This window comes from Lycium ferocissimum, chromosome 8, assembly GCF_029784015.1.
Source record: "Lycium ferocissimum isolate CSIRO_LF1 chromosome 8, AGI_CSIRO_Lferr_CH_V1, whole genome shotgun sequence".
Taxonomy (NCBI): domain Eukaryota; kingdom Viridiplantae; phylum Streptophyta; class Magnoliopsida; order Solanales; family Solanaceae; genus Lycium; species Lycium ferocissimum.
The window spans coordinates 14,283,102-14,297,539 of record NC_081349.1 but is presented as its reverse complement, the minus strand read 5'-3'; the positions used below and the strand labels follow the sequence as shown (position 1 = coordinate 14,297,539).

Below are 14,438 nucleotides of genomic sequence, written 5' to 3'. Positions count from 1 at the left end.
CGAGCGGTCCTCAGAACCACATCTATGCATTGGTTGGTTGGCAAGATCTTGAGTCTTCGCCTGATGTTGTCACAGGTATATTATCAGTCTTATCCCATGACATGTATGTATTAATAGACCCGGGCTCTACTTTATCATACATCACTTCTTTTATTACTGGTAAGTTTGAAATAGAACTTGAAATGATTAGGCCTTTTGAGGTGTCTACACCTGTTGGAGACCCAATGATAGCTAGATGAGTATACATGAAATGTGTAGTTATATTATGTTATTACACCCCAGCCTTGGTAAGGCGTGACTGGCACCTGACACCTTATTGGGGCTGAGCGAACCAAGCTGTAACTCGCATCATCTATGTCTCAAATGGCAAAATAGGGCCAACTATGAATATAATATCATGCATAAGTATATATATACAATGGGCCCATGAATCCGATATAACAACTGGCAAGACATAACTAAGCGGTATACAAGACATCGTTCGCAAAGCCTCATGAACCTCGACCGACTATACAAGTCGGGATAGGCCCCGACATACCCTTAACACAAAGTACATATACGACCCGGACTTGGCAATGCTCCGGGAAGAAGCAGCTTCACTAATCAAAATCGGCACCTGAAAAAGCGACTACGGGGGAAGATCCTCGTCCCGTCTGTCTACACCTGCGGGCATAAACGCAGCGTCCATAAGAAAGGACGTCAGTACGAATAATGTACCGAGTATGTAAGGCGAAAATGTAATATAATAAATATATATATATGCTGCAGGAAGGAAAGATAAGCATCAACTTTGCACTTCTGACTTACTAATGAGAAGCTTGTACGCATGTCCCTTTATACTCTCATATCTTTATCTACATCTATATATAATACTGTGATCCTGAACTACGTATCATATATCATCCTGGTGCTATCTGCCCAACTGATCAGTGGTAACTGCCCGATCGGTCGTAGCTCGGTGGTAATAACTGCCCAACCAGCCGTAGCATGGTGGTAAATACATAGCTACCCAACTGGTCGTAGACCAGTGGTAATTGTAATCAACATTATGACTTGGCCTCCCTGAGTAATCTCTATGCACTTCTCATGGTCATCACTTTTCCGTTATAGATACACGATCGCGTAAGTCTTATAAGCACGATTCTCCGGGCCATAAGGACCTCTACATCGCTTAACTGAACATTAACCAAATTCTGAGATAAATCAGAAGGCTCTCTTCTAGTATCAAATACCTTATTAGGGATCCTCTGCTAGAACTCTATTCATGTCCTACAAGACATTACCTAAGTACATATTTCTAAACGCATCGGAGTGACATAAGGTCGGTAAACCTCCGATTAACATTATGGAAGTATCATCATGAACATATCTCACCTTGAAGGAACAACATCATAAGATGAGATCGACAACAATGAATAACATCTATAGTCATGAAACGAGCTCAATGATATCATAAGAACATCGGGAACTATAAGCTTTGGTACTTTTAGAAACAAAGTCATTGAAGATATCATGTATAGGTTCACAACAAAGGAATCATTCCTTAAGAAAGAAAGGTTTAGCCTTAACATACCTGGAAGCTCACTTCCCAACTTTCCAACCTACCTCCTGTCTTGCATTCTACTTAAGATCGTTCGTAGTCTCGTAATATACATATAGAATCATTCATACTATTGTTAGGCTCACCATCATACACTTGTCTCAAGCCTTTAATTAAAATCCTTTTAGAATCTGTCGAAATTCGGGTAGCATCTCCTCTGTTTATGTGCCTAGCACGAAATTACAATACCAATAAAACAACAACAATAGCAGTACGAATATCAACAACATTAAATACCATCCACATACATGTAAATCAGCCCAACCACACGGCCACAACATTCTCAAAACAGTCCATAAACACAACAACTACAACACAACACTTTATGACATTTCCTCCATAACTATTTTCACTTTTAAGACTTACTAATCCTTCAAATCAACTCAACATAAGAGATAGGAAGAAGAACATACCTTATACTTCAAGAACTTCAGCCACACCAACTTTCTTCAAGACCAAACTTACCACAACATCAAGTAGAAGCAAGAACAATCACCTTTCATGGACTAGTTTAGTGTAATCTTGTTAAATCCTTGATTTAATGGGCTATAAATGTTTGGGGGATGTGTTAGGAGATTTCTAGAACTTATGAGAGTGTAAAATAATGAAAAAATGGGGTTGATGGGGAGGGGGGGTTTATACCCTTTATAAGTCGGTTCCACTGACTTTCCCAAGTGGGACCCGCGGAAGCCATTTGGTAGCTTGGATGGGTTATCTTAAAATGGCCACAACTCCCTACTCTGATGTCGTTTTGATAAGCAATTTATTGCATTGGAAACTAGACTCGACGAAATTCATTTTAGGCTTTTGAAACACCTTAAAACTCCTAATATACCTGGAGATATACCCCTCCAAATTTGACCCAAAATTCTGTCCAGAATTCTGCCGACTTTTTCCAAATTTTTGACAAACTTATTTTTTTTGATTTACTTGATCCCGAAATCTTCCGAAACTCTCCATACATGATATTTATCATTAATCATAATTGATAATGGTCATGTCCTTTGGTTCCAAGGTTGTCCTTCCCGGTTACGACTTAAGAGATCGTAATTCATCCTTTACTTCATTGCTACGTACTTCGCATGGTTGTACCTTTCAAAACTTCACATATACTAAGAGATATTCTTTCTCCAATCCTCCCATGGGTTATTATATGAAATTAAACCCTCATAACCATAAGATAAACACATGTCATCTCACATATAAACACATGTCATCTCACATACCTCCTGACAGGTAGCTCGAATCTCAACATACGAAACTACGGGGTGTAATATCTGTAATCGCCACACAGTAGTAGACTTGATTAAGTTGGATATAGTAGACTTTGATGTTATTATGGGTATGGACTAGTTGGCTTCTTGTTATGCTAACGTTGATTACAGAACAAAGATGGTCTGGTTTCAGTTTCCAGGAGCGCCAGTGCTAGAATGGAAGGGTAATACAGCTTTGCCAAGAGATAGGTTTATTTCCTATCTCAAGGCAAAGAAGATGATCGCAAAGGGGTGTATTTATCATAATGTTCGAGTCTAAGATGCAAAAACAGAACCACCGACCCTTCAGTTTGTTCCAGTAGTTAATGAATTCTCATATGTGTTTCCAGACGAACTTCCAGCCATTCCACTAGAGCGAGAAATTGATTTTGCTATCAATGTGCTGCCAGATACTCAGCCTATATCTATTCCTCCTTATAGGATAGCTCTTGCCGAGTTGAAAGAATTGAAAGAGAAGTTGAATGATTTACTTGAGAAAGGCTTTATCAAGCTAGTACGTCGCCGTGGGGAGCACCAGTATTATTTGTAAGAAAAAAAGATGGCTTGTTGTAGATGTGTATATATTATAGACAGCTGAATAAGGTGACGATAAAGAAGAAGTATCCGCTCCCAAGAATTGATGATTTATTTGATCAGTTGTAGGGTGCCAAATGTTTTTCAAAGATAGACTTGAGATCAGGTTATCATCAAGTCAGGGTCAGATATAAAGACATTCCGAGAACAGTATTTAGGACCAGATTTGGTCATTTCGAATTTCTTGTGATGTCTTTTGGGTTGACTAATGCGTCAGCAGTATTTATGGATTTGATGAACCGCATATTGAACCTTCTTAGATCAGTTTGTAATTGTGTTTATCGATGATATTTTAGTCTACACTCGATCAGAGGCTGAGCATGCCGATCATTTGCGTGCTATACTCAGAGTTTTTCAGAATTATAAGTTGTACGCAAAGTTCTCTAAATATGAGTTCTGGTTAAATTCCATAGCTTTTCTCGGACATATTGAATCAGATGAAGGCATCAAGGTTGACACTCAGAAGATAGAGGCCGTGAAGACTTGGCCTCGACCTACGACACCGACGGAGGTTTGTAGTTTCGCGTGTTGGCGGTGATATTACGTGAGATTTGTAGTAGGGTTCCCTTCCTTATTTCGCCATTGATAAAATTGACGGTATGCGCCAAGTTCAGTGGACGGACGTTTGTGAGTGAAGTTTCGAAAGTTGAAGGAACAAACCGACTTCATACGGTTTTACACTTCCGATGGATCGAGGGTTATGCTATCTATTGTGACGCCTCAGGCATCAGATTGGGTTCTGTGTTGATGCAGCATGGTAAGGTTATTGCTTATGCTTCGAGGCAGATGAGGAAGCATAAAAAGAACTATCCGACACATGATTTGGAGTTAGCAGCGATGATTCATGCGCTTAAGGTTTGGAGACATTATTTATATGGTGTTCACGTTGATGTTTACAAAGATCATAAGAGCCTCCAATATATCTTTAAGCAAAAATAGTTAAATTTACGTCAGAGGCGGTGGTTGGAGCTGTTGAAGGATTAGGATGTAGATATTCTATACTATCCAGGGAAGGCGAATGTAGTACTCGATGCCCTTGGGTAGTTTGTATTACTTGCGAGCAGAGAAAAGGGAGTTAGCTCACGAGCTTCATCAGTTAGCCAGCCTAAGAATTCGATTATTGGACTCAAGTAATGCAAAAATTATAGTTCAAGATACGACGACATCGTCCTGTGAGCTGAGGTTAAGGAAAACCAGTGTAAGGATCCTTCCTTAATTCGGTACAGGGAGATAGCCGCATAGAAAAAGAAGTCACCCTTTGAGATTTCCAGAGATGGAGTTCTGAGATATCGAAGCAAATTGTGTTTTCCAGATATTGCAGGGTTACGTCAGCAGATTTTGGCAAAATCCCATTATTCCCGCCACTCTATTCATCCAGGATCGATGAAGATGTACCATGATATCAGAGAGATTTATTGGTGGAATGGTATGAAGAAGGATATAGCGGAGTTCGTATCCCAATGCCCTAATTGTCAGCAGGTCAAGGATGAGCATCAGAAGCCTGGTAGATTTTTGCAGGATATAGAGATTCCGACTTGGAAATGAAAGGCGATTAATATGGATTTAATTACAGGCTTACCTCGTTCCCAGTGCAGGTTTGACTCGATACGTGTGATTGTTGATAAACTCACGAAGTCAACACATTTTCTACCTATCAGGACTACTTATTCTGCCGAAGATTATGCATAATGTCCCTATTTCTAGAAATATTAGAAGCTTATGGTTCTTGATGTTCTTATGACATTATTGATCATTGTCTCATGATTATTGATCTTGTGTTATGGTTATTGATCTTAGTTATTGATGTTAATCTCATCTTATGGTTATTGTTCCTTCAAGGTAAGATATGCGAATGATGTTAGCTCCATAATGGCAATCGAATGTTTACCGACCTTATGTCACTCCGATAGAGTTGTAATGTTTCTTTGGGCTCTCATGCATGCTTTATATATATTTAGCTGTTTTCTCACACCGAGCCGCGCTATAGTCGGCCGGGTACGACACCTATTATGTACACCAATGCAGTTGGGTACGGATAACACTGAGCCTATTATGGCCGGGTACGAATAACATAGAGCCTATTATGGCCGGGTATGGATAACACCGAGCCTATATGGCCGGGTATGGTATTATGATATATACATATGTATGAAAATGTTTTTTTTTAAAGGAAAGCATGCATGACATCCGCCTTAAGACGCATTCAGATGTACATGTTATCTCTCTTATGTCTTGTTACTTTCATATCTATGCTATGCTATTTTTCATGCCTTACACACTCAGTACTTTATCCGTACTGACGTCCTTTTGTTTATGAACGCGCCGTTCATGCCTGCAGGTAGATAGGGAGATGGATCAGACCCGTAGGCTACCTTCTTAGCGATTATTCTAGAGTTGCAGATCAGCGTGGTATGATTCTTTTGCGTATATATGGGCTTCGAGGGATCCTGTCCCGTCCCGTCCTTATTACGTTATGCACTTTCACGCAGGCTCGTACGTATATGCATGCTAGAGGTTCTATGACCATCTCGTTCCATACTTTGTTGTGTCATCGTATTTTTGATAGCCTTATCGGCTTATGTACTTGAGATCAAGTTGATGACGTGTGTGTGTATATATATATATCTTAGGCTTGTGTCCCTTATAGTTTATGATATCTACCAGTTAGCATTATGACCCACTCAGGTATGATTATGTGATTTACGTATGGCGGGTGCCTCGGAAAGGCTCCGGTGTCCGTCATGGCCTTCGAGTTGGGTCGTGACAACCCAATTTCATGAGATCACACATGGGTTTTAGGAATCAGTGTCTTTTAAAACAACTTGCTTGGTACCGTTCATCTGTTCGTCTTTCTGTGGTCTTCCTTGCCCTCTACCATTTCCCTTGGCCGTGGCTATCACAGTATTGCCCATTGTACTAACGTGCGCCAACCACCATGGGAGACGCCTCTAACGTGCACCTCTAGAAAGAGATTTTATATGAAGATTTAATTACTTCCTTCGTCCATTTTTTACTTGTCCAGTATATTAAAAATAGATTTTTACTTGTTCAGTGTGAAACAAAAAGATAATTTACCATTGCATACCTATATTACCCTTATTATTAATTGTTGGATTGGAAATTTTAAGACATTGTTACTGCTTACACAGCTTTTAAAATATATTTGATTCATTCCAATTATTTAGATGATCTATACTCCCTTCGTCCGAATTTACGTGTCTTAGTTTGATTACATATAAAGTTTAAAACAACAAAAAGAGACTTTTGAATCTTGAAATCCTAAACTAAAGATGTGTATAATTTCCTTTGAATCTTGTCGTTATAAACTTGCCATATACGATGTTTGAATTATCAACATACTAAATATACAAAGTGATACTCTTTTTGGAACATACCAGAAAAAAAGTAAGACACTTAAATTGAGGCGGAGGAAGCAATAATTAAGATGATATATTAAAATTGTCATTTTATTAAAGTCATAGACAGCCCCCTAAACTTTTTCACATTTTCCTCGTGGCTACCTAAACGTAAGCTTGTTCCAATTTGATACCTAAACTACTCCGAATTTGTACCACATAGACACCTTTTTTTCAATCAGCAAAAAATATAAAATGTTTGTATTGCACTCGCGATGTCGTGGAAAATGACCAATTAAATGATGACATGTGGCAGATTAGTCCAAAAAATTATTAAAAAAATAATTGAGTTTTAAAAAAAAATAAAAAAATAAAACCCTTATCCTAACCTATCCAGCCACCGTGGCTGCCACCCACCCAAACCCTTCCCCTGCTATGCCATCGGACCCACCCCACCCAAACCCCTCCCTTTCCCTTTACCATTAGCCGTAGGAACCAACCTTCCTCATTCTATTTTTTTTTTGTCTCTCTCAAATAGATTAAATATCAAGTGGTTATCCAGATTGATGATGGCTTAAAACAGATGTCTAACATTGCATTGCAAATAATTCTGAATGCCAAACTTTGTTTGGGCGCTTGATGGGTAATAATTACAAATCAAAAATGACATTTGCATTGAGCATTGCCAGCCGAGGTTCGCTTAAAAAGTCCTTTTGCAACCCAGCAGAAGATCCAGCTCCTGCTCGTGACATTAATTGAAATTCCTGATAGTACACAGATCTAGCACCGGAAAAAATGGAGTCACGCCGGAAAAAAAAAATTTCACCATGATATATAGTACCCAAATCTAATGTTTCTTTTACTTGGAAAGAAAATAAGGGAAATGGGTTGAGTTTAAAAGTATAACTGGAGAGAGAAGAGGAAAAGAATTGGAAGAAGAGAGAGAGATGAGGGGAAGGATTGAGGAGGAAGACGTCTTCCTCTCTTTATCTTTTAAAATTATAATTTTTTATTAATTATTTAGGTTATGTTGGCTGCTATTAGGTGTATAAGATGGAAAAAAAAAAAAAAATATTAGTTGAATTCGTTTCACGCGCTTCAAGAGCCAAGAACACGCGCCACCTCAGTAAAAAAAAGTATATAGTCGGGTTCAAATGTGTACTGGTTTATATATCAAGTTGGAACAATGTTAGGTTTAGATAGCCATAAAAAAAATGTGATAAAATTTAGGGGCTATTTATGACTTTTGCCTTTATTATTCCTCAAAAAAGCGTGTCAAGTCAAACATCTACAAGTAAATACCGATAGGTGAATAAAGTAACCTTTTAGATAGCACCAACGAGGCCTTAAGGTAATGTGACCTCCTTTAGCTCTACCGTGGCTATCAAGAAAATCAAACCCTACCAATCTTCCTTACCCTTTCATTCTCTCTCTTTCTCAAAACCCCCCAAAACCCAAAAATTACAACTACTAACCATAACCATGAAAATGAGAAACAAAGGTAAAGTTCATCCTTCTCCTTCTTCTTCTTCTTCTTCTTCTTCTTCTTCTTCTTGTACTTCTTCAAACAAAGACGACGACAACAACAACAACACCCTTTCTATACTAAACCTCTTACCTGCAACTATTCTTGCAATAGCTTCAGTTCTTTCACTTCAAGATCGTGAAGTATTAGCTTACATGGTTACTAGGTCAATGAAACAACCCATTACTACTACTTTTTCCAAGAAAAAAATCATTTCCCACAAAACCCCACTTTTTGACTGTGAATGTTTTGATTGTTACACTACTTATTGGCTTAAATGGGATTCTTCACCTAATAGGGAGTTAATCCATCAAGTTATTGAAGCTTTTGAAGAGCATTTGAACACAAATGAACACAACAAGAATCATCGCAACAACAAGAAAAAAGACAAAAAAGGGCATTCTTTTGTTATTATTCAAGAAGAGAAACAAAAAATAATATTGCCTGAGAATATTCAAGAAGATGATGAGTTCGTTCATGTTTCGCCGGAAAATGACGTGGCGGTGGAGGAGCTGCCGGAAAATGACGTGTTACGGCGGAGCACGGCGGCGAGTGGTGGACATAAGGGGTTAGCTAGAAAGGTGTTACCGGATGTGTTAGGGTTATTTAATTCACGTTTATGGAACCTTTGGAGTCCGAATGTGTATTAGTTTTCTCAAATTTCAAGAAAAGAGAAAATTGGAGTTTTCTTTTTTAAAAAAAGAAAAGGAGGGGTATGTGCAGAGCTCCTTTATTGTATTGCCAATTTATTTCATTGGTTTTGTTAATTTTTGAAATTTTTTGTTGGCTGGTACTGGAAGTCATTTTCTGGTTAGATGGTATGTATGTTATATTACTGCAACATTTTTCCATGAAGGTAAGTAGATTTATTTGTACTACTATTACTCTAAAGTCCATTTTAATTTCCCAAATTTCAAGAAAAGAGAAATTGGAATTTTCTTTTAGAAAAAAAAAAAGGAGGATTATATGTAGAGCTTTTACTTGTATTTCCAATTTATTTAACTCGTTTTGTTTATTTTTGAAATTTTGTTGGCCGGTACTGGAAGTCATTTTCCGGTTAGATGGTCTGAATGTTATATTACTACTACAAAATCTTTTCTATGAAAGGTAAGTAGATTTTTATTGGTACTATTACTCTGAAGTCCATTTTTCTATTTCTGAGTATAGTTTTTGCTTGGTGGCTAAGCATAGTGAGTTGGTGAAAGCATTTTGCTTTAAAAGAGGAAAATTATATGAAATGTGACATGTGATTTACTACTAAGTTCTATCCATAATGCTGAGTGTGACAATGGAATAAACTTTTTGATCAATTATAGAGATCTTGCCTACTTTATAGTATTCGGTTCCCCTTTAATTGCAATTTTCTCTACTTTCTGTTTATTCCTGCTAGCCGACTTAATCATTTACTTTTTAAGTGGCATTAACATCTGTCTTCACATCAATTTTTTTTTTATAATCTTGAGGGTGGACTGAGCTATATTTTTGTTTGCACTCATAAATTGGGTTTCTAATTTTTATTATGACCTCAGTGTTATGAATAGTGGTAACAAACTGTTAGATTTTGGACATTGAAAAATAATGTTGTTGTAATTTTTGCAAGTAACCACCTTTCAGTACGACAGCAGTTTTGACTTCTTCTGAGGGAAAAACTCATCAGAATATATACCATTGTTAAGAAATAAATTCAAGGGAAAAATGCATTAATTAATCAGTCAGGTTGAAAGTTAATTAATACCCACTGCGAGTAATTTTTTTCTTTATTAAAAAGAATATATTTTCTTGAACTTAGTAGTTATGCTGCTATGATTTTGGACCACTAATTCAAGATGTGGATTGGGGAATGGCTTGTGAAAGTTGCGAAAAATTATGTTTTACTTCTCTTGTGGCAGGTTACAACTACTTGGGATGTTGATAGCATAACGTATGCTATCAAAATATTTGTGAACTTCAATAGGTGACGTTATAAATTATAACAAATAAATTTATATGATAGTGTTAATTGGTAATTTATTAACTTAGTGGTTAACATACTATAATAAGCTAAGTCATAGTGATAGTGTAAAAGAATCATTTTACAATCGGTATGTTACTTAAAATCCTACTTTTAAGTAATTACATACCACATTTTGTTTGTTTCAAATAAGTGGTTCTCTGGTTTTTCTTATGCAAACTTTTATCTTCCTTCTTCTGTGCCAACAAGAATTTATACTCCTATCAAAGTACTACTATATTACGGAATACAAAGTTTTATGGTTAAAAGTACTTTAAAAATGCTAATTAACATTTTACATATGGATTAATACCTTCTAATTAACTATTGTTTTCTACTCTATTTTCGGGATTAAAAAACTTTTTTATTTTCTTAGATAACATTATTGTAGTTACTCTTTCAACAAGTAATTCACGGAATAGTTACTTGTTGAAAGAGTAACTACAATAATGTTATCTAAGAACAATTGGATATATAAATTTACCTTATTTAAACTATTTTATTTATATTTTAGCTATTTGGGGTTATATGATAATAATATAAGTTCAATTATAGATGCGATAATTGAGAGATTTGCACAAATAAGACGATTTGAGGCTACTATTTATACTTTATCCCCATTTTAGGATGTTTTCCGAAAAATGGCCTTCGTGCTACACAATTGGAAGAATGAAAAAGATTATCCTGATTGAATTGTTCAAAAGTTTTGTTGGACAACCACATCTTAATATCATTTTCATTCTCCTTATGTTAGTAGATTATTCACAAGTTTTGTCCGATGAGAAAATTTTGCATGTGTTGTTCAACTGTTTACAAGTTTTTTCGGACAACCACAGTTTTGTAGTATCTTTATTTTACCTATCTTGTTAAATTGTTCACAAGTTTTACAAGATGGGAAATCTTGCATGTGTTGTTCAATTGTTCACAAGCTTTGCAGGACGACCACAACGTGATATTATCTTCATTCTACCTATCTTGTTGAATTGTTCGTAAGTTTTGCAGAATGAGGTAACGTAGCTTGTGTTGTTCAATTGTTCATAAGGTTTTCAGATCGTCACAACTTGATACTATCTTTATTTTATCTGTCTTGTTAGAATGTTCATAAGTTTTTCTGGATGGACAAATCTTGCATGTGTTGTTCACAAGTTTACCTGAGGGGTAAATCTTGACAGTGTTGTTCAATTATTCACAAAAAATTTCTGGGTATCTAATGTTAGGTGTATTCATACGCTTTCTGTCATGTTTTACCCATATTTATACCTTGTTTTAGAGCTAAATGCATTAACTACACCTAACATCTATTGACTATTTGATATGGACCTAATTTGTGCTTTATTGTGGAATTTAGATACTTTACGTTAGAAAATGTTTTGTTGGGGAAAAGAAGAGATAAAAAATTGGCCAAGTGTGTAAGATGACAAGGACCTTGTCGAGCAAGGTCCAGAGCAAGCAATATGCCTTCCTGCTCACTCAGCGAGCAAGGAATAAAAGTGGGAAATTTTCGCGAAGTATGGAATTATGCATGACCTCACCCGATGAAGCCCATAGCAAGCACCGAGCTTGCGCGAGCTCTCTCTTCCGACAAGAATATTTTCTAAGTCCTAGTCTATGTTGGACGACTTTGGAGGACTTTTCTCAAGACTATAAATAGACCCCTAGGTCAAGGTTTTAGGACAACTTCGGACAATTTGTGATCGTGAGTTCAAAACTTTTAGACTTAGAGAGAGCTTGGAGGCACCGTGGAGGCCGGAGTTTATTGGGTTTTACCTTTTTTTCTCCATATTACTCGTTTTATGTGTCTTTGTATGAATTGTTATTTTTCTTCCATGTCTATGTGGAGCTAAATTTCTCGTTTTAGGGTTGTGGTATAACCATGATTATTGACGTTTGATTAGTATTTCTATCTTAGGAGTTTATTCAAGTGCGATTGTTTCTTTACTTCTGTTCTTAATTGCTTGATCGTTTGGCCAACAGTTAAGTTCTATCTATTACTCCCTCCGTCCCAATTTATGTGATATAGTTTGACTAGGCACAGAGTTTAAGAAAGAAAATGAAGATATTTGAAACTTGTGGTTTAAAACAAGTCATAGATATTTGTGTGGCTACAAATCATTTCATTAAGGGTAAAAGGGGAAGTTTTAAGTTAAATTACTTCTAAATATATAAATGTATTTTAATATACATGCTTGGAAAAGATGTTGTTAGATTAGAGAAGAAGTAAATAGGGCGTGATCTGATTATCCCTAAAGTAGGGCTAGGATTTGTGGCTAGGATAGGAATACTTAGTCGCCGCGTTCAATTAAGTACCGTAAACGAACTGCATTCTTAACAAGTCAATTCCATAGAATTTTAGGCGGCGAACTGTTTTGAATAGGCGAGTAGTAGTTCTGAAGAATACTACAAAAGTTAGTAATCTGGTTAATTAGCAACCGTGAATCAAACTGTTAGGGTGAAATACTTGGATGACTTAATAGGATTGATGAACCAACCGCAACCCTGGAACATTCATCTCATCGATAACTTAATTAAAACCCGATCTTTCCTAATTGAAGTTCATTATTTGCTCTCTTTATTTTCAGTAGTTTAGAAACACGGCCTAGGGGTCTATTTATAGAGCCCGTTTGGATTAAGTGAAAAAAAGTGGCTTTTAAGCATAAGTGCTTAAAGTGCTTTTAAGTGCTGAAAGTTATTTTATAAATAAGCAGTTACGTATTTGGATAAAAGTGCTTAAAGGGTTTTTAGAAGTAAGGATAGTATTGGAATTAACAGAAAATATAAGGGATAAAAGAGTAAAGTTGTTGGTCAAACCAAAATGGCTTTTAAGCCCCAAAAAAAAAAAAAAAAAAATGGGGTTGAGCAACTTCTTGGTTTTGACTTATTTTAAGCACTTTTTAACTTAATTTAAGTTGTTTTCTATTTTTACCAAACACCGAAATAAGTTAAAAATGAGTTATAAGCTGGTTTGACCAACTTATAAGCCAATCCAAACGGGCTCATAGTCTTGGAAAAAGTCCCCCACAACCCGTCCAACATAGATTAGGACTTAGAAAATATTTCTCATCGGGAAAGAGCTCGTTGAGCGAGTCCCAAATCAAGCTCGTTGCTCACTATGGGCTTCACCGAAGCGGGCGAGGTCATGCAAAATTCCATGAAAAGAAAATTCATTTCGGGCTATCAATATTATTGCAAATCAGCCTCCTTCAGCTGACTTTATGCAGGCTCTCTCTTAGAGCATTATAGCTTGTCTTGATTGAAAAGGATCTAATAAGTTGTAATAAGTCTGCCTGACTATCTCCTTGGCTTTGAAAGATCATCCAGGCTGACTGTTTAGGATCAACATCCTACCTGCTAATTCTCATTTGTGTTAATTTCCTAAATAGTAGTTCCAACATTCTTGCTTTTGCCAAAATTGAGCAATTGAACGAGACATGCAAAAGATTTTCATTCCGGAAAGCTTTGATCCTAGTAATTTATATTGCCTTTGTGTCTTATTATCATGTTCAATATGAATTTGTTATGTTAAATTTGTTTAACCTTAAAACGGGGAACAATTAAATTTGTACGTGATGCCAAAGATACGTGGCTAAATTCAATTCAAGATTAAATAGCGAGATATGTCAATAAAATGAACAGAGAAGCAAATCTAACCAACTGTTAAAAACGTATGGCCTCGGGTATAGAAATCAAGGTCGATACCCTTTTGTTACGAGCTCTCACATGTGTATACGAAAACGAACTTAAACAGATAGGCCCGATTTAGTAAGATTTTTATGATTGTTGATGTAAATTTCTCTCCTTGCAATTGCCAACCACTTTTCATGAATGATAACCTCCTCTTTATATAGTAGAGGGAGTTTCAACCCTAGTACAATTCTAAATAAAGCAAGTAAATGCGTAATTTTGTCTTTGCCCTGAGATCGGCCGAAATATCCGGTTGAGGACGGATATTTCGGTCTCCGGTGACACGGGCCACTGCCCTTCCTTCATCACCTCATCCCGACCCGAACTCGAAGCCCTCATTCCCGTGAGGACGGTCGTGCCGCGACCGAACATCCATAATAACGGGAAACTTAAGCGTGCACATATCCTCGGTTTTACCCTATCGATGTCCCCCTTTCCC

At 36.7% G+C, this 14,438-nt stretch overlaps 1 protein-coding gene across 1 annotated transcript; it reads left to right on the top strand.

Moving 5' to 3' along the window:
• Window positions 1–8,165: 8,165 nt before the first annotated feature.
• Window positions 8,166–9,169, top strand: LOC132067313 (uncharacterized). Its single transcript, XM_059460508.1, has one exon. The coding sequence runs from the start codon at window positions 8,286–8,288 to the stop codon at window positions 8,976–8,978; it is 693 nt and encodes a 230-aa protein (XP_059316491.1). The 5' UTR covers window positions 8,166–8,285; the 3' UTR covers window positions 8,979–9,169.
• Window positions 9,170–14,438: the final 5,269 nt, after the last annotated feature.